The 17,500-nt window shown below is 40.0% G+C and overlaps 2 protein-coding genes across 3 annotated transcripts in view; one reads left to right on the forward strand and one right to left on the reverse strand.

Annotated features, from left to right (window-relative positions):
• The window catches only part of LOC138008544 (uncharacterized), a 6,642-nt gene extending 758 nt beyond the window's left edge, over nucleotides 1-5,884 (reverse strand). The window contains exons 1-6 of the mRNA XM_068855863.1: nucleotides 5,733-5,884; nucleotides 4,220-4,540; nucleotides 3,662-3,721; nucleotides 2,630-2,812; nucleotides 1,149-1,463; nucleotides 374-808 (exon numbers count right to left, since the gene is read on the reverse strand). Coding sequence (XP_068711964.1) covers nucleotides 374-808; nucleotides 1,149-1,463; nucleotides 2,630-2,812; nucleotides 3,662-3,721; nucleotides 4,220-4,540; nucleotides 5,733-5,799 — 1,381 coding nt within the window. The 5' untranslated portion in view covers nucleotides 5,800-5,884. The remainder of the gene's footprint in view (nucleotides 1-373; nucleotides 809-1,148; nucleotides 1,464-2,629; nucleotides 2,813-3,661; nucleotides 3,722-4,219; nucleotides 4,541-5,732) is intronic.
• A 2,825-nt stretch (nucleotides 5,885-8,709) lies between these two features.
• The window catches only part of LOC138006358 (uncharacterized), a 13,932-nt gene continuing 5,141 nt past the window's right edge, over nucleotides 8,710-17,500 (forward strand). The window contains exons 1-11 of one of the 2 annotated variants that reach the window (XM_068852631.1): nucleotides 8,710-8,868; nucleotides 9,387-9,455; nucleotides 10,244-10,276; nucleotides 11,296-11,355; nucleotides 13,083-13,586; nucleotides 13,786-13,818; nucleotides 14,057-14,074; nucleotides 14,172-14,189; nucleotides 15,492-15,629; nucleotides 15,884-16,306; nucleotides 17,037-17,217. In XM_068852631.1, coding sequence (XP_068708732.1) covers nucleotides 8,814-8,868; nucleotides 9,387-9,455; nucleotides 10,244-10,276; nucleotides 11,296-11,355; nucleotides 13,083-13,586; nucleotides 13,786-13,818; nucleotides 14,057-14,074; nucleotides 14,172-14,189; nucleotides 15,492-15,629; nucleotides 15,884-16,306; nucleotides 17,037-17,217 — 1,532 coding nt within the window. In that variant the 5' untranslated portion in view covers nucleotides 8,710-8,813. The remainder of the gene's footprint in view (nucleotides 8,869-9,386; nucleotides 9,456-10,243; nucleotides 10,277-11,295; nucleotides 11,356-13,082; nucleotides 13,587-13,785; nucleotides 13,819-14,056; nucleotides 14,075-14,171; nucleotides 14,190-15,491; nucleotides 15,630-15,883; nucleotides 16,307-17,036; nucleotides 17,218-17,500) is intronic. The other variant, XM_068852632.1, reaches the window with a different exon arrangement.

The raw sequence follows: 17,500 nt of genomic DNA on the forward strand, positions 1-17,500 counted from the left end.
GGCGTGTTAGGCTTGGTAAAGCATTAATGTGTGGAATGAGGGGTTTCAAAAATTATCGTCACGGAAAAGGTGCAAAAAGATTGATTTTTGCGTTCAACGACAAGAAAACGCAACTAAACTTGACTCGCGAGAGGCCTGGGAACGATTGCGAAAAGTACAGGGAACGGAAATACGTCACAATACTTGAATTTGGCAAGAATAAGAGTGAGATGATACCTGGTAGTGTATAAGACATTTCGGATGGAGATAATTATCTTAAAGTCTTGTAGTTTCATAGCAGTTTCTCCTTTGATAAATCTGATACAAGCTGGTCGCTGGATTCGCGAGGGTAATCATCGACCAATGTGGAATAAAAAAATACTCACAGTCTTACCTCTGAATATTTTGTTTCTAAACACTATTCCCGCATGACCTCCATTTTTGCTTAAGTACACCTGAGCCTTTGTCCCGTCATTTGCGGTCAGCGTGTGCACAAATCCGCCTTTGGCATGTGCTCTATTGGTGATTGGCTGACTGGCTGTTGAACGATTGCCCATTTTAGGGCCCACTTGTTTTGGTGCGGCTTGTATTGCGGTTGATGCATTTTTGGCGGGAACAGTTACTGCGGGCTTTGCGCGTTGAGCCGCAATGCTTACTGGGACTACTTTGTTAGTTTTTTTCGACGGAAGAACACTTGTAGCTGGGGTTGCTTTGAGTGTCGGTGCCAAGTTTGAAACGAGTGTGCTACCGGAAGTGAGGCTAGCGGGTTTAAAGTCTGCGTTAGCCGTCATTTTCTCGTCGTGTCTTGGAGACAGAGATGGCAGAGGACCTTTAAAAATCAGAAAATCATAATTTGAAGAATTGGATGCCCTCCTTTGCGCGTCACTTTTCTCATTAGTTGACCCTTCTACACGAGAAGCCGACTACCGGAAGGGAGTCATCTTAGCGATTTGTCTGTGAGGTACATTAACAGAGCAAACCTCAGCCCTCTTAGTGCAACCCGGAGCTAAGCGCGCAAAGACTTTGCAGCAAAGATTTGTACTTATTTTCCTGGAAAAGCCCCAGGTTACAAAGAAACAAACACCATCGCATTATTGGCTTCTGGAAGGATTAGCTGACTCACTCACAGACTATGAAACAAATAATTGCGTAAAATATTCTAAGCGTACCTCCCTCCGGGGGAACGTTTTTTGTGAATTGCTCCGACCCTCCTTCGTTTCCACTGGGCCTGTACCGCGCAACTGTTATGAAGCCATACCGCTTACTAACCGCGGTCCCAACTCCCAGTTCTGCTGTGTTAGCCCAGATGAGCTGACTGAAATGTTTATATGGTGCGTTGCTTTTCTTTGGAACTCCTTTATCAAAGTCATAGTTTTTAACCTCGTCGTACCAGCGTTGAACCATCTCTCTACAATTGACACAATTGTCAACCATCGCTCCTTCGCACTTTGGAACAGGTGGTTGAAAATACGCAAGGTTTTCACCTAAGGGGAGGAAAAAAAATTGTGGGCTGCATCCACTTACCTCGTTGTTCGTCCTCAAAATCACAGTAACTATGAAAATTCAATTTTCGACGTTATTGGTCTCCCTAGAGATTGTGTCCGTGATTATTTTGAAGAATAGAAAATACGCTCATCCCCATTTCCGTGAAGATGTAAAATAAGAGGACGTGTAGCAACATTCCCCATCGAGGAAGTCTGACTTCCCGGCGGGATGATCCCATCAACTTCATCCCGCCGGGAAGTCAGACTTCCTCGATGGGGAATGTTGCTACACGTCCTCTTATTTTTTTCACTTTAATATTGAAAGGCGCAATTTTTATATGTAGCCATAGGAACAGTGATCTTTTCACGTGTGAAGATAACATGTTATCTTAACATGTGAAGATATAGTGTTTTCGCGCGAAAGCTCACCTGACATTTCTTTGGTGTTTATATAATAAGAACGGATATTACACTTTAAACAAAATCCGGTACGGTTAGATAAGTATAAGACACAAATCTGTTTTTTTAGCTTAGGGTGCATCATTTGGGTTACAATAATAATAATAACAATAATAATTGTAAAATTAATTAATTATTCATCGAAGTTATGACCAATCAGTAGGTGCTATTTGAGTCACATGTACTCTCACGTAACCCCCGTCAATACAAACGGGGTTGATGAATTATTAAACAGTAGAATTAACTTTAAATACAAACTGCTGCTCAGATAATTAGTTTTCAGGAATTTGCATGGAATTACATGGTTTTGCTACAAATTTAGTTTGGTTCATTGCGCTGTTTGCACCAGGCTATGATTGGTCGAAGTAGTTACTTTGGGGTTTGTTTCACGACATTCAATTGAAAACCGCTTGGATGTTAATGTCTTGATTTTCTTTAGTTGAGCAGGAGTGATATTCAAATGATTGGAGAGGCTGTAAATCAAATCATATGAAATAAACGAAGGTTAAATCAAATGTCATTTTTGGAAAAGACGGGAAAACCGGAGTACCCTGAGAAAAACCCCTCAGAGTAAAGTAGAGAGCAAACAAACTCAACCCACATATTATGCTGAGTCCGGAAATCAAATCCGGGCTACATTAATGGGAGGCGAGTGATCTCACTCACCACTGTGCCAAATGCCATTGCTTGTTGATTATATAACTTACCCATCCTGTGATTTTGGACAGCGACTTGATCGTGTTGCAATGAATCCGTTGATGCCAGTTTGTCGGCCCAGGCCTGCGCGCCTTCAGCTAGGTCCTGTGACCACATAAGCGGTGGTACGCCATGTTTAGCGCGGTAGTTGTTATGTGCGTCGAGGCAATCTTGAGAAAATGGATCCAAAGAGCCTATCAAATTAAAGTGAAGGTGTAAATGACTTAGTAGTGCAAAAATGGATAGAGGTAGAAATAGATTTGCCACCTTTTATCAACCCAAAGGAGTTTTTTAAGATCAAAATCTGTAATTATAATTGAAGAGGGACGGGGACACTTTTAATGCTACCCAGTTTTAATCTAGAATGGCGCCATAAGTCATTCTCATTTTTGGCAGCAAGACTTTGGAATTCGTTGCCTACGTATGTTAGAAACGCCAAAGATATTTCAACTTTTAAATGTCTTTTAAAGAAGCAGGTTTTTAGATAGATTTTAGAATGGTAATTTTAAACTATTTCTTTTATTTTCAACGCCCTTCCGTTTCACGCGCATGTTTTAACGAGTTTTTATCACTCCTAGATATAGCGTGGGTAAATAAAGTATTGTTATTGTTGTTGTTGTTGTTATTGATTCCTGAACCCTCCCTTTCCCCCCCCCCCCCCCCCCATCCTCCATCAGCGAGTAAAATCGTCTGGCGTTAGACATAGTAAAATATATTAAGTCCGAGTCCCATTGCTAGGAGTCAATGGGCTAAGAAACCAAAGGAGAAACGAAAATAAGATCCACTGTATTCTAACAAAACTGCGGCCAAAGCAAATGCGTGGAAAAACAAAAATATATACATAACACAAGAAGTCATTTTGGTTTGTGGGAGACTTTCATGCACAATGACATGGTTAACCACTGAGTTACGTCAAAGCCGTGCATATGTCGCGTTAAAACTGACAACTTGGGATATGTGAGTGCTTAATTAATACTGATAATTTTTTTTTCATCAATGACCTAAATAGGTTTTACATGAAATCGGTCACTATTATAGCATACCTTTGTCTGTAGACCTTTCTGAATTTATAACTATTACAGGATTCTTTCCGTCTGCTGAACCTAACATAGATATAAAGTTTCATTTTATTGTCTTTCATTCTATGACTTAAGAACTGAACTACTGAGAACTTGTGTACCTGGGAAAATGACCAAAAGAAACCGGCGATATGTTTAAAACAGGAATTAACAGAAGGTTAGAGTTCAACATTCTTCAGGCAAGTCGGCCATAGTTAAGCAATGATGTCTGTCCGAAATCTACAATCTTGGACAAATTAAATGGAAAATTGAGACCACCCCTCCCCCCAAAATCAGTGATGGGAAAATGGTGCGTTTTGGCCTTCACGCGGCTTCATCCTTGATTTGGGGGGGGGGGGGGAGGGGGCATTTCTGTTTCTTTTTATTCTGTCCAAGATTGTAGCTGTCGAATACTTTAAGTCTGAATGGTCTATTCATTGCATACTATCGATGTTTTGCGCTCAACGGAACTAAAAGTGAAAAGTAATTTTCTCGTCAGATATTTACAATAAGAGAATATTTCAGTACGAGAAAGAATGAAACCTTGAACGACGTGTTTAACTCCATCATGGAGACTTTGAACCAATATGGCCCTCCCTGTCGCTTGCACTTGTGTTTGTGGCTCCGTGACATGTGCTGGTGTTGACGCGCCCGTCTTCAACGCGGGTGTATTAACTGAAGATGCCAGAGCATTACGCACAACTGGAGCGTTTGAACGAGGTATTTGAGGCTTTTTCAGAGAAGTTGCCGTTTTTCGCAGGGTGATGTTCTTGAAAGTGCTGGGTTCACTATTGGATGTTTTGTTTTCGGAATGTTGATCTTTATGCAATGCGGTGAGATTTTGTGACGGATTAGAGTGATGCGCTGTGGAGATAGACATTTTACACTGTTATGCCAGATAAAAATAGAGTCGCAATAGGCTCTGGTATAACCAGATTTCAATAACCTGGTAGTCCCAAATGCCGCCTCAAGATGATATGAATAATTTTTATGACTTTATTGACCTGGTGTCTCTGTTCTATCCCATCTTACTACATTGACCTTCAGCCATGTTAAACGTAATTATTATCCTGTAATGGACCGCGTTTTCTAGAACCTTAAAAAAACTTGGCTGCGCGCGACGGTGTTCAATGAAAAGGCTTGATTTATAGCGAGAATTAATAGCACGCAAGTATGGCAGGAAGCTCAAAAATCTCGTGATACCCTCCGTCGCTTCCCCCGGAGTAAAGGGACTCGACCAACGAGCTTAGCTTCCTCGAGCTATCACCTGCGGGGGGTGCCCTTGATTACCAACCGTGTATACAGATTTATAAACTTGCTAAATATGGTGCATTGTTAAGATCGATAAACCCCAATCTAGTTGTCTTCAGCTTGAATTTAGCCAAAATGGAATTATTTTGCAATGACCTCGATAATTTTTTGCTAAAAACGGAAGTGTGACAGTCTGAGTCGGTCCTACCAATCCCCCCTTGCCACTAACTATATCGACTTGACAATTTTGGTGACATTTTCTAGACCATTGTTAAAAATATCTGCGAGAGTTTTTAATGATACAAAGAAAAAGTTGAAAACGCCAGTCAAAACAGTTAGGTTGCTTGTATACTTACCCTTGTGAACATTCGAGATCAAGATGAGTGTTCAAAGTGAAGCGCTTTCTGTTAAAATTGTTTATTTTTACTCTTTAACTTAAGTGAGCCAGTGTGGCAATAAAACGTCCGTTGAAGCGAAAGCTATACAACTTGCTACTCCGATAATGTAGGCGCGACACCTCACAAGGAAAAAAAATTGTAGTGCAGGTCGCTTTAGTTCGTAAAAATTGATTTATGTTTTTAACTTTTTTTCTAGTAGGTAACGGTGAACGTTCCGGCTCTTTTGTCTCCAACCAAAACATAGTTATCTGTCTCTTTCTGATCATAACCACAAGACCAATTTTGCCTTGATCACCATGCGATGTGCCTTGATTCATTGTTTTGCGTTATGGAAATGCTTCACCGAACACGCAACCTCAAATTTTCAAAACAACAACTCCTGAAATTAAGTCATAAATGTCACTTACTTCCTTGACTTGGTGTCGATAATTCCCATAATATCAAACACGCAAAACCAAACAGATGAGCCTTCATATCCAGAAAACTTTCGTATTAGAAAATTTGCCTTATTGTTGGGTAAAATATAGAACTGAACCTCTCAAATAAACCAGTCCGGACTGACATCAACTCATTATTTATTACCTAAGTACTTTGTGACCCAATACCGTCTGCATAAGCAATGTTCTGACAAGCTAATTTTTTTCGCCTTTAACTCTTTCTTTTTTTAATAAACTTTATTTCGGAGAAAAGACCGAGATTCGGCGAATTAGAAATTAGCATCTTGTCCTGATATTATGGACAAATTGGTTTGACACAGAAAAGTGGGTTAATAATAGCCGATTAAGCGGGTATCCAGCCAAACGGGTACCCGAAATTGATCGGGTTGAGAGTTTGTTTCAGTTCTTTGCATGCTACAGTAGTGATCCCCTTCTATAGAGAACTGAATAAAGAGCGGGCTGTGCCACCACCGTATAAATCTCATTGGAGGACTTGACTGCGTATGTCAGGCTTAAAGTTTTAAAAATGTAATAAACATTAGACAGAAGGTTTTCTCCCTGTTTTTTTCCTGGTGGTTTCCATCTTGTTAAGTACTTGTCTCTTTCTCTGTTTCTTTTGGGCAGTGGCAGCAACCATTGACTGCTATTTTGGTCTTATTGAAATCTACGTGTGGTGTTAGATATGTGTTTATTGTGCTTCTAGTATATTGACTTAAAAGTGGCACACCCATCCGTGTTTGGATCATACGCATCGCTATAAATGCCATGGGAAACCTTTTTTACAGGTCCAACTGCAAAGAAATGCACAGTATTGATTTGGCCCTTAAACTCGGTCAAAAAACAGCGTTTTTCCACGTTCCGGAAGATCGTACGGGGCTCGAAATGTGGGCTTACAACGCCCTATAAGGCCGAATCAGTTGTCCATGGCTGCTACTTCCGGTTGCCACGTTTGTGCGCCTGCAAGGACACTTCAGATTGCGGGGTTCGTGTTAGACGCGTGTTACTTAGCCTGCGAATACAACCGCCTCTCATCGGTAACCGTAGCTTGAGAGGCGGCTGTATTCGCAGGCTGCGTGTTACTTTGCCATAATGATTTTGACGTTGCCAGGGAAACTTTGTCGGTCTCGTTTTACATTGAACCGCGGTGCTGTTTTGGGGTTGTAACTTCATGGTAGCACATACCGTCTACCCAGGATCTTAAGAGTACTAACAAACAAGAGAAAAATTAAAAGAGATTTACAAACTGCCATCCGAATATCGCTCTCGCGCCAATTCTGAAAGACCAGGTGAATAATTCAGATTTGCATTCCATAAAACAAAACAATTTATTCTTGCTTATCACATCCCTGAAAATATTCGTTCCTCCTAACCAGTGGTCGCTAGAACAACTTTCATGCCATTTTTGTGTTTATGCAAAGCAACCAAAGTAACAAAGTAACTTGACTCTTCTCAGGGTTACTCTTCCATTCGAGCGCTCATGTGCAGTCTGCAGCTTAACCCATCCCCTCCTGAGAGTGACACTTATAGGTTTTACTATGTATAACGCCAGGCCATTTTACTCGTCAATGGAGGCCGGGTTAGCCCCTGGTTAGACACGCACTGGTACAAGAGAAATGTTGATTCTAGGACAGCCCTAATCACGTGGAACGAGCAAGAATGGGTACGAGATTGTTCGCTCAACGCTCGATATAGTCCTCCTCATTTGTTTGACCTCTTGTTGGCTTTTTGATTTATGAGATTATTTCAACGATGTCTTTTCTTCCAAAATTATCCGCTCTATAATAATGGCAGGAATCGCAGAATTATGACGATCATGTAATGCACACGTATTAACTATTAACGGTGAAAATTATCGCATTTCTTCTTATGTCGGAATGATTTTAGAGTGAATTAATTAGAAGGCTTTTATGCTTTTTTCCTCCAATTTCTTACAGCTTCTAATTCATTGACATAACTTCAAACTTTGTAAATGTTAGAGTGAATTCTTTTTTTTTTTTCGATAGAACCTTTTTTCCTCATAAAGATACTTTTATTTCTGAGTATGCTGAAAGCAAGCAACTGTAGTGGAAGCTTCTCCCCTAGGAAATCTGACGCTTCAGACATTTTATTCTATAATGAGTTATCCTAGATCAGAACATCTTTCATGAAAATGATAAACAATAAAATTTCTTTCTTCCGTAAGGAGGTAGTAGTTAAGCTTGTCAAAAGTCAAGGGATATTTTTTGTCAAGTGTAAATAATACACAGAGTAAAATTGAAACAAAGCTATTTTCATGATCTTGAATATGATTGCGCAAGGCAGTTCTGTGATTGGCAGATGCAGGTACCAGAACGGATTTATTTATTTAGCTTTAACAACGCGGGTGTTTCTATTGATATATACCAAGCAATCTCCGCCCAGTGATTACGCTCTCCCATGTGAAAGAGCTGAGTTTCATTCTGAGCATCAACAATAAGCGTGATTGTTTTGAGAATGTTCCAGGACGCCACCGATGTAAGCCGGGGTCTGAGGCCATTGTATTCTCCTTTTATCAGTGGGGATCCTCCGTGATCTGAGAAAGTGGCCAAGACAGGAATATTAAAAAGGATACTTTTGGATGATCCTTTCACATCAAAGTTCAATAAATTTGCAAAATGCAAAGTCTATTTAAATAAAATTGCGCCATCCATGTGTTGATAACAACAAAAAACATAAAATCTCGTGTCTGAGACAATCGGGAAGATGCTTGGCGGAAAGAAAATGAAGTTATGCTCTAAAAGTTTTACGATAGTAAAAATAGTTCTATTTCTGTCATGGGCTGTTCAGGCCCACATAACAACACACTGCGTTTCAGGTTTCAAAAAGGCGAATTTGAAGACACACGACGCTGACCAGCCGAGCAGAGGCTCATCTTTGTTATCAATTCCTCGGGTACATGTCATGGGTTTTAATTTATTGTGATTTATTCATGACTGTGGCCAAGCCTTTGTTCCTCAACGACTTGTTTTGGATCACGAGAATAGCGTTTAAAGTTAAAGATATCTTCTAAACGATTTATGACATTTTACAGTGATGTGGAGAGCGTGCGCGTACCTTTTGGTTTTCACGACGTGCTTTGAACTTCAAGGTAAGAGTGTAAGGTGTTATAAGTTACAAATACGCGCAAAGGATCTTGCTAATGTCACAATTTCTGGAATTTGATTCATGAACGAGAAAATATTTTCAATTTGTCTTAAAAACGGCTTTCGTTTTACTATTATGCATTTGAGCGGGATCTTTCCGAGCAGGGTAAAAAAAAAACAACAGCAAGATTAATTTTGAAGTTTCCTTGTAAAACAAGAAAGAAGACAAATTGTTAAAAGAATTTACCACACTTCTACAACCTGTTGTTATCTCCACAACTTATCAGAGGGTGCCATAACGTCCTATTCATTCTTCTAGTGTTATACTTCATCCCCTTTAGTTCTGTAAAATTATAAACCATTAAAAACGCGGGAGTGAAACTATGATAGCGAAGCTACAAGTAGTTCAAGCTCAGAGCCCTCTGAATTAGCAGTCTGTTCTCGCATTTAAAGCATTAATATTTCATAAGCAATGGCGTCTGTGGTGTCAAATTTCTTCCTCGTTTATTTCTTTTTTCTGCAGTCAACGGTAAATTTCATATTAAACCGAAAAGTCACAAGCATAGAGAAAAATGGACAGATGACAAAGAATGTGAGTATTCTGAATGAAAATCATCAGTTGAACACGATTATCGGATTTTTTAGCGATTTAACGTTTAAATCTCAGTTTGGTTTAAGATAAAATGTAGGTAAATGGCCTGTTCATGATGTTAACGTTATGAGACGGAACTCTTCACATCATTTGAAATCTTGAGGGAGTTGTGAGTGCCTCTGAATGCTAATTGTGAGACGCGAAGGATTTTCCATAAATTTAGTTCGAAGAAAAGGGAGTTCACCGTTTTCACTGCGAGGTTTTTAGTTAGGTCTCGAATTTGTAAACCAGTGATGGCTTAAGATGTTGCCCGCGTTTCCGAATCTTAGTCCAGCGCCACTCAAAGTCAAAAGAAGTTCTTATGATCAAGAAGAGACAATTATCCTTCAGATTAGCTAAGGGTGCGTTCGATTGACCGTATGCCGGATTAGGTATACATGGAATAGAAGTTAGAAATCCTTCGTTTTTGCGGATATTCCGGCACTTTAAAATTGTTAAACACCTGCTGAAATGCTATTTTAAACATATCTTTATTATCCTTGTTGCTTCAGAACGCCAAATATACCCTTTTAAATCATCACTCCACGTATTCTTATTCTTAATAGGGTCAATCGAACGCACACTTAAAAGTCGATGACAGAACTAGAAAATTGTAAGTCACGTTTATCATTTCTAACTTGAACCTTGGCTCCAAACAATTTTGTTTGTGAATAGTGTTCGGTGTTCAGTCCTCCACAAATAATACCAATATTTTTTCTTTTTAATCTCATTTTATAATTTCATCGCAGCAAAACATGTCAAGAGAGACACCGTCCCAAACGGTAAGAAATTATGATTTCATTCTACAATCTTTCATGTTGATAAAACATTGCTAACTCATGCTGTGCGAACAGTCAAGAGTGTCTCAACATTTCAAGATTGACTTTTCCTACAGCTTTACCATGTAGCCCTTCGACCTGCATTTGTAAAAGTAGATCTCTTTCCCAAGTCACTCAGAATTAAATCAAAGTTGCGCATTAAAGCGGGAATTAAGTGCTATCGAGAAGTAGAGATATAAAGTTAACGAAATTAATTCAATGGCATGTTTTGTTAAATTTAAAGTAAGTTAATAAATAATGCCCTTCATGAAGGTTTACTGAAAATGAAGGAATATTAAAGCTGCCAGAAACTTCATTTTTCAATGTCCTTTTTTCTTTCGATCGCTTTTCTTAGTGTTCTAAGCTTGACTTCGGATTTACATAATATGCACCGTTCGGTTTTTGTCTCTTCTAGGTTGTTTTCTTTTTAAATTACTGGCTTTGCTAAACAAATTCCATTGCGAATACGACGGCCTTGCTTTGGGGCTCGAGGATCAGTGATAAATGAATCGACACCCGGTTTTTCGCCAAATTTATGTGAAGAAATGAATCCGACTGAAATATAGCAAAACTACTCTGTGAGATGAAAGAAATAATTGAACTGCGGAAAGAAGCTTGTAATGATCAAGATTTTGGTTAATCGCAGTTATGAACCTGAAAATCTCAGACTTGAATGGGATTTGATGAACCTCTGTGATACCAGTGCAGAGCTCTGCCAATTAACTATCTCCAACTTTGCTTTATTGCTCAGGTGTTAGTGCACCGCACAGGTATCGCCGAGGTCGTGGGTTCAAATTCCATTTATTCCTGATTTTTTCAGGCGTTTCTCTCGAGTATTATTCCTTAAGTAACGTTAATGGACCTGCAATGATCTAAAACCTTGACAATAAAATTCTTGAGAACTGAAAACTGCCCTAATGATGAATTCTACAGAATCAGTTAATACTCTTCTAACCCGTTATTTCTCATTTGCTTAAAATCAGGTTACCCGTCCTATGGATCGCTGTACGCTGCACAAACTAGTACATCTTACAACAGTGCAGGTATTTATTTTTACGCACAATAAACATGCTTACTCTAGTTTTTAGCCTTGATAACAGGGACTTCGAGATCTAAGTTAGCGATGTCCTCGAAAAAGTCACCTCAAAATACAATTTTGCGCTATCATCATTGCACAATGTAGGTAGAGTATCCTAAAAAGAAATCGGGTACAAGCGGTTGCACAGTACAACTATAGAATGAAAGATTAGCATTTCTATACACGCGTTGTCATCAAAACCTCATTGAAATTTGGTGATTTCACGTCGTCGTCATGCACAGTACCTTAAAAATATGTGCTAAAATGGGAGCCGGACATGCATAACGATTAGTTTTCCTAATTTAATCAATGATATCGATATTCTGTTTTGTGGCGTTGCCATTTAATTTTTGGCCTGCCGCCTTGCAATTGTTTGGCACAGAAGCAAAATAGACTGGAAAAAAACTTCCGTGGTATTAGTTTAATTTAAGGCACCAATATGCAGCTGCGACGTCATGTAAACGTCGACGAGAATTGTTCATTCAGAAACTGTCCTTGAAACGATCTTACTAAAATTTTACTAAGTTTATAGATGGTATCATCAAAACAATTTATGAAAGTCGGCGCTTGGACCTACTCACTAGAGATCAGTGCCTAACCCAGCAGTCATTCTCTGCCTAAACAGAGTGTTGTTTATCTGCCAAAGCGGGTTAACACTGAGGTTGTCAGGTATAAAGTACCCATTCTAGTCAGAACTGAAAGTAAATCGATCGGGTTTTCTTTTCTTGTAAGATTTTTTGACAGTTAATTCAAAACTTGCCAGACTCAATGGTCATCATGATCATCAACACCGTTACCGTCATCGTAATTATCTGTAATGAACTAACTAATTACACATTAGTTGGGTGCGTTTGACGATAGAACATCAATAGGCCTTTTGCAACAAACGATCACATGGTACAAAATCCGCCATGCTGGAGGGCAAGCTCATTATTATTCCCCCACTGGGACATTAAAATAAAGGCAAGTCAAGCTTGTCTGGTTCAGGTCTCTTTGTTTTAATGTCCTAGTGGGGGAATAATAATGAGCTTGCCCTCCAGCATGGCGGATTTTGTACCATGTGATCGTTTGTTGCAAAAAGCCTATTAGGAAAACGAAGAGCTCATGGAATACGAGCTCCCAATTGCGCATGTACTCCTTCTCAGAGCTACTCGTCTTCATTTGGATTCGCATGAGACCGAGGTGAAGTGCTCCTTGTAGATAGACAGATGACCAAAAATGGTGGTCAAAATATGAAATCGGATGGTATCTACTGATTCCTGCGTGACTGATTTTGACAAATGGCATGATTCCTGATTAACGTAAGTTGTCCTCCGTCGAGCGCAAAAATCGATCATCACCGCTGCATTGCGTTCGCCGTCATCATCGTAGGGAGCCATAGGAACCAAGATGGCGACAGCAACGGCAACGCAACCGAAGACTGGGTCTCTGCAAACAATGTATCATCACATTTGGGGTTTTCACGATAACGTGAGCATACAACAGTCAATCTTTCATGTTTACTCCAACTACGTTCCTACCAATCCAATTGCACCGAACTTCGACAACATTGCAGAAAGTGAACAGGATATTTGTCACGGTTGCGAAAATATTTAAGTTTAAGTGACGTTTGCGTTGTCTTATCATCTGATGTAATATAACTCAATTAAGGTTACATGAAATGCCACTCAGTTCCTGCGATACTTGTTTCAGTTTACAATACAGATACAGCATCTGCAGGTCAGGTGAAATCAGCTATGCCATATCCAGCATCTTCTCCGTCAGCGAACCCCGCTGCTGCCTCTGTAGATACCGCTTCATCGGTTGCTGCCGCGTCAGTTACTTCTACCCCTGCTCCAGCATCCGCTCCTGCTGCTGTTGCTGCCGCTGCCGCTCCCGCACCAGCCCCAGCCCCAGCCCCAGCCCCAGCTCCAGCTCCAGCTCAAGCTCCAGCTCCAGCTCCAGCACCTGTGGCCGCTACTCAAGCAACGGCTGCCGCTGCTCCAGCCCCAGCTCCAGCACCCGCGCCAGCTGCTCCCGTACAGGAGTCAGCTCCCGCTAGAGCTTCTGTGCCATACCAGGCGACATCTGGAAGTTACAGCTACAACTTCAATCCTGCACCAGCTCCTGCTCCCTACTACTCCTACCCTGCTCCGGCAGCTTATGCTTACCCATCTCCTTCCACCGCCTCTGCTACCGCCCTAATCGCCGCCGCTGGTAAGAATCTATTAAGGTATACAATCGTATCACTCATTGGCAAATTAGAAAGTACAGAGTTTGAGATCGGTAATCAACCAGACACCAGGAAAAATCACAACGAAAAGCAGTAAGGCAAATATTCACCACTAAGCTAAGCACTGAGTTGCTTTAATGCTTATAATGCTGAGAGAAAAATGTGTAAATTTTTTCCTTTCAGTGGCGCAAGTGGCTAAATCGACCTCTACCCAAGGTATGTCTCGGAAGATTGAACTGCTTCGACGAGACAAAAACCGACGACGAAACGAGAATCAAATTAAGAAAAACGTCACAAACAAAAACTGCTAATATAAAAGTAACAGAAATCATGTCAATTATGACGGCAGAGTTTGACATAAAATCGGTTCAGCTCTTAGCTTATCTGTCGAGTATTGTATATATGAATCATTTTTCAGATTTTAATTAACATTTTTTTTGTATCTTCCCTATAGGTTCACTTAAGGCTCACAGTAAGTATTCGTTTCAATTGTAACTTCGATCAATTTGTTTTAAACTTATCATAAGCGATGAAAATTCTTACTTTATATTTTTCTGTTCTCTCCGCAGCGCGAAGTAACACTGCAGGTGAGTTTTTTCCCCTTTAAGAAGAAATAGAACTTTACATCAAGCCCATTCAATCCTTGTTACGTATTAACATTAAAACGAAAATGGAGGTTTATTTGATAACAGATATACGAAAACAAAAGGAATTTTTGGCCAATCACATGAAATTTAGGTGAACAAATGCACCAATCATAATGAAACGCAAGCACTTGCAGCCGCGGCATAAGGCGCGGGAAAACCCGTGAGAAGTTAAGACGAAATCCGGTAGAAAAACGAGCAATTTCAGTTTTTAGTGGAAAAAAATCTGGTACCAGAATAATTTTAAGTATTTTACAGTCCTTTTTACGTTTCCTGAAAGCTAAAGATATAAATATTTGCCCGAAATAACACCGAAAACAATTTCCCATGGCAACGAGAAAAATTAAATCTCAACGTTCAGAGAAATTGTGCAAACACAGGTAAAATTTCATCATCAATTTCATTTCTCCAGTACTTTCAAGTATTTCTTACGAAGTTCAGCAGTTGTTTTTGACGTTTGGTGTTGCTAGAAATGATCTTTTTTCAGAAGATATTTAAAACAGTCGTACAGAAGTTTGCAATACGATGTTTATAATCTTGGTACTAGGTTTTTGTCCACTTGTTACTCGAAATTCTGGTGGAATCCGTCTTAAAACTAATCTCAATAAGCCATTTTGGAGTTTCAAAATACACATTGCGCGTCGGGATAGAAACAAGCATGTAACTTTCTCCTTTTGTCTCATTTTGTCATGGGAAAAATTTGCAGGGAACTCCAATCATCTTTTCACTGTAGGATGTGACTAAAATGGACCATTACAGTCCCAGGTGTGCCACTTAATGGCAACTACATAACAAGCAACTTTAAGGCCAGACCCATCGCTTCATGCGCCCTACGTATATCGTTTGTAGTGTTCAGTACTAATCTGCACTATTTAAGCCTAAGGGGGGTGGGGGTTATTTGCATTAAAAAAATGGATATCCATTTCACTGAAGCATCATACAGTCCCAAGAGTAAATGACGACTTGTTTTTCAGCAAAGAACCCCCCAAAACGTATTGCATTATGGGAATGGGAAAGTAGCGAATATAAAGAAATTGGGAGTTTGGAATTTACAGTCATAAAAATTTCCTCCTGATTGGATGGCGCTATGCTTGAAGATGCTACGAGATTTTAAGGCGATCCTAAATTTTTTATTGGCTTTTACGGCCATGCCACTGAACCTTTTTTTGTGATTGTTCTATGAACTAAATATTTGGGCATGCATTTGTACGAGCTTTCTTCAGTTTAACTTTCCACACTTAACAGGAGTTTGTATGGATGATGACAGAGCAAACAACTTCTGCTTGAAAGCAAGAAATCCATGTTTTTGTGAAGAAAACCACCACTTCATGTATAACTACTGCAAAGATTCTTGCAACTGGTGTGACTCGTCTGAGAATATAGGTAAGCATGTCCACAAAAACTGCTAAAATTGGCACATAGGTAACACATTCCCGTATCATGTGCGCAAAAATCTGCACTGCCTTGAAAGACGGGTGACAAAACACGTTTGAGTCAACAAGCGCGCGGCTAGGGTGACACAGAAGCGATTGCTAACAGTCTGAGATTCCAGGAGAAAAGTAAAATGCTTATCTTGTATATCTTGATAGTCTTGATGATCATGTCCAGACACCCACATTTTTTCTTTCTCCCGAAAGGCCACAGGTTCTGGAGAATAGTGAATGAAGCTCATCTTCCAAGATCGTGGGTAATCAACCAAATCAAGTTCTACACAGACAAACACGCGAAGCACGCAATCCCAACACCAGATCACCACAAGGCCTTCGCAAGTTCCAGTTACCTCGGATACGACCCCGGAAGTGCTTTTAACAACAAAAGCAACACTTACTGGCTTCCGAACGGATGGTACGACAGAGGAGCTGGGGAAGACTTTATCGGTTATGAGTTCCCCGAACCTGTTGCTATTAACTCAGTCCGTATTGTTCATCAGTCTGGGCAAGGAAACGTGGTTTCCAGGAAAATGTATGTTGAGGCCGCTGATGCTTATGGAGGACCATACACCACCAAATGGATCATCGAAAACAGCAAAGGAAGAAGCAGTAAAAGATTTAATAACAAAAGTATGTATGAAAGTTTAATTTGTTTACTGAGAAAGACGCTAAAAAGCATGGATTTCACAGTAGCCCGGCCATCATACGTTTCTTGAGTTAATGAAGGAAAATTCAAAATTATGGTAGCAATATAACTGCCAATAGTCCAGCTCTTCATATTCTGAGGCTTGAAAGTATGACGGGACCATAATTTTCAACCCCAATCATGGCTCTCTGAACCTCTCTTGCTGGCGCTCCTTCAACAGAACTCATGTACAGCGTGCCTTGAAGTAGCAGGACTAGTATTCGGGAGATAATAACTTCATGACTTCTCTTAACAGCATTCGGGAGTCTATAACAAGAAACGAAGGACTAGCCACCCTCCCCCGCCCAGTTTGAGTGATAGTTTCCTAACTCACCTAGTTCATGTTACATTGCCATTTCATTTGCCACGATAAACCAAAGTTAATTGATACATTTGTGTCGTATTCAGAGACATCGCCTGCTGAGTTCGGATTATGACTAATAGTCTTAGAAATTCAGAAGAGGAATGCGTGAGTCGTACGCGTACGCTTCAATTCATGGGTTCCAACGGCATTTGAAACTTTTCCGATTATTTTAATACGACGTCTTCGTGGTTTTTCTAATTTTTGGAACCAATAAAAATTATCAAGACAATGCTTCTATCAAAAAAAAAAAAGCGCCAAATGTGATTTCAATAGTAAACACAGTCAATATCATGCCATGTTGTTTTTCGCAGTGTGTCCTCTGTTCTGGAGACGTTTCTCAACTGATCAAGGAGTTTACTGCTTCAAGCTTAACACCGATTTCTTGACCTGGCACGAAGCCAGAGACAAATGCGCTGAATATGGTGGTGATCTGGTGTCAATCCGAGGAGATGAAGAGGCAGACTTTGTTAAAAACCAAATTCAGTTGTGTGGGTAAGTTTCGGAATTAGGTTGCATCTTAGAAGCTTTTTGCAGTTGAGTGTTGAACGCAATTTCCTCATTGGCGTGGTTGCAATACAATGAAATAGGTGTGCAAATTTTTTCAAGTCAAAAAAGTTGCGAAGTATCTTCTTAATTCTAAGCGTCCATAAATATTTACAACAATGGAGTTACCATTAGCTTAAGTGTTTTTTTCAAGTTAGGGTTTCGTATCTGTCCATGTAACTGTTTATTTTGAGGAGTGGAGTTAAGGAGAGAGTTTGTGGCTACTTTTATC

The sequence above is a fragment of the Montipora foliosa genome, chromosome 6 (assembly GCF_036669935.1).
Source record: "Montipora foliosa isolate CH-2021 chromosome 6, ASM3666993v2, whole genome shotgun sequence".
Classification (NCBI taxonomy): Eukaryota; Metazoa; Cnidaria; class Anthozoa; order Scleractinia; family Acroporidae; genus Montipora; species Montipora foliosa.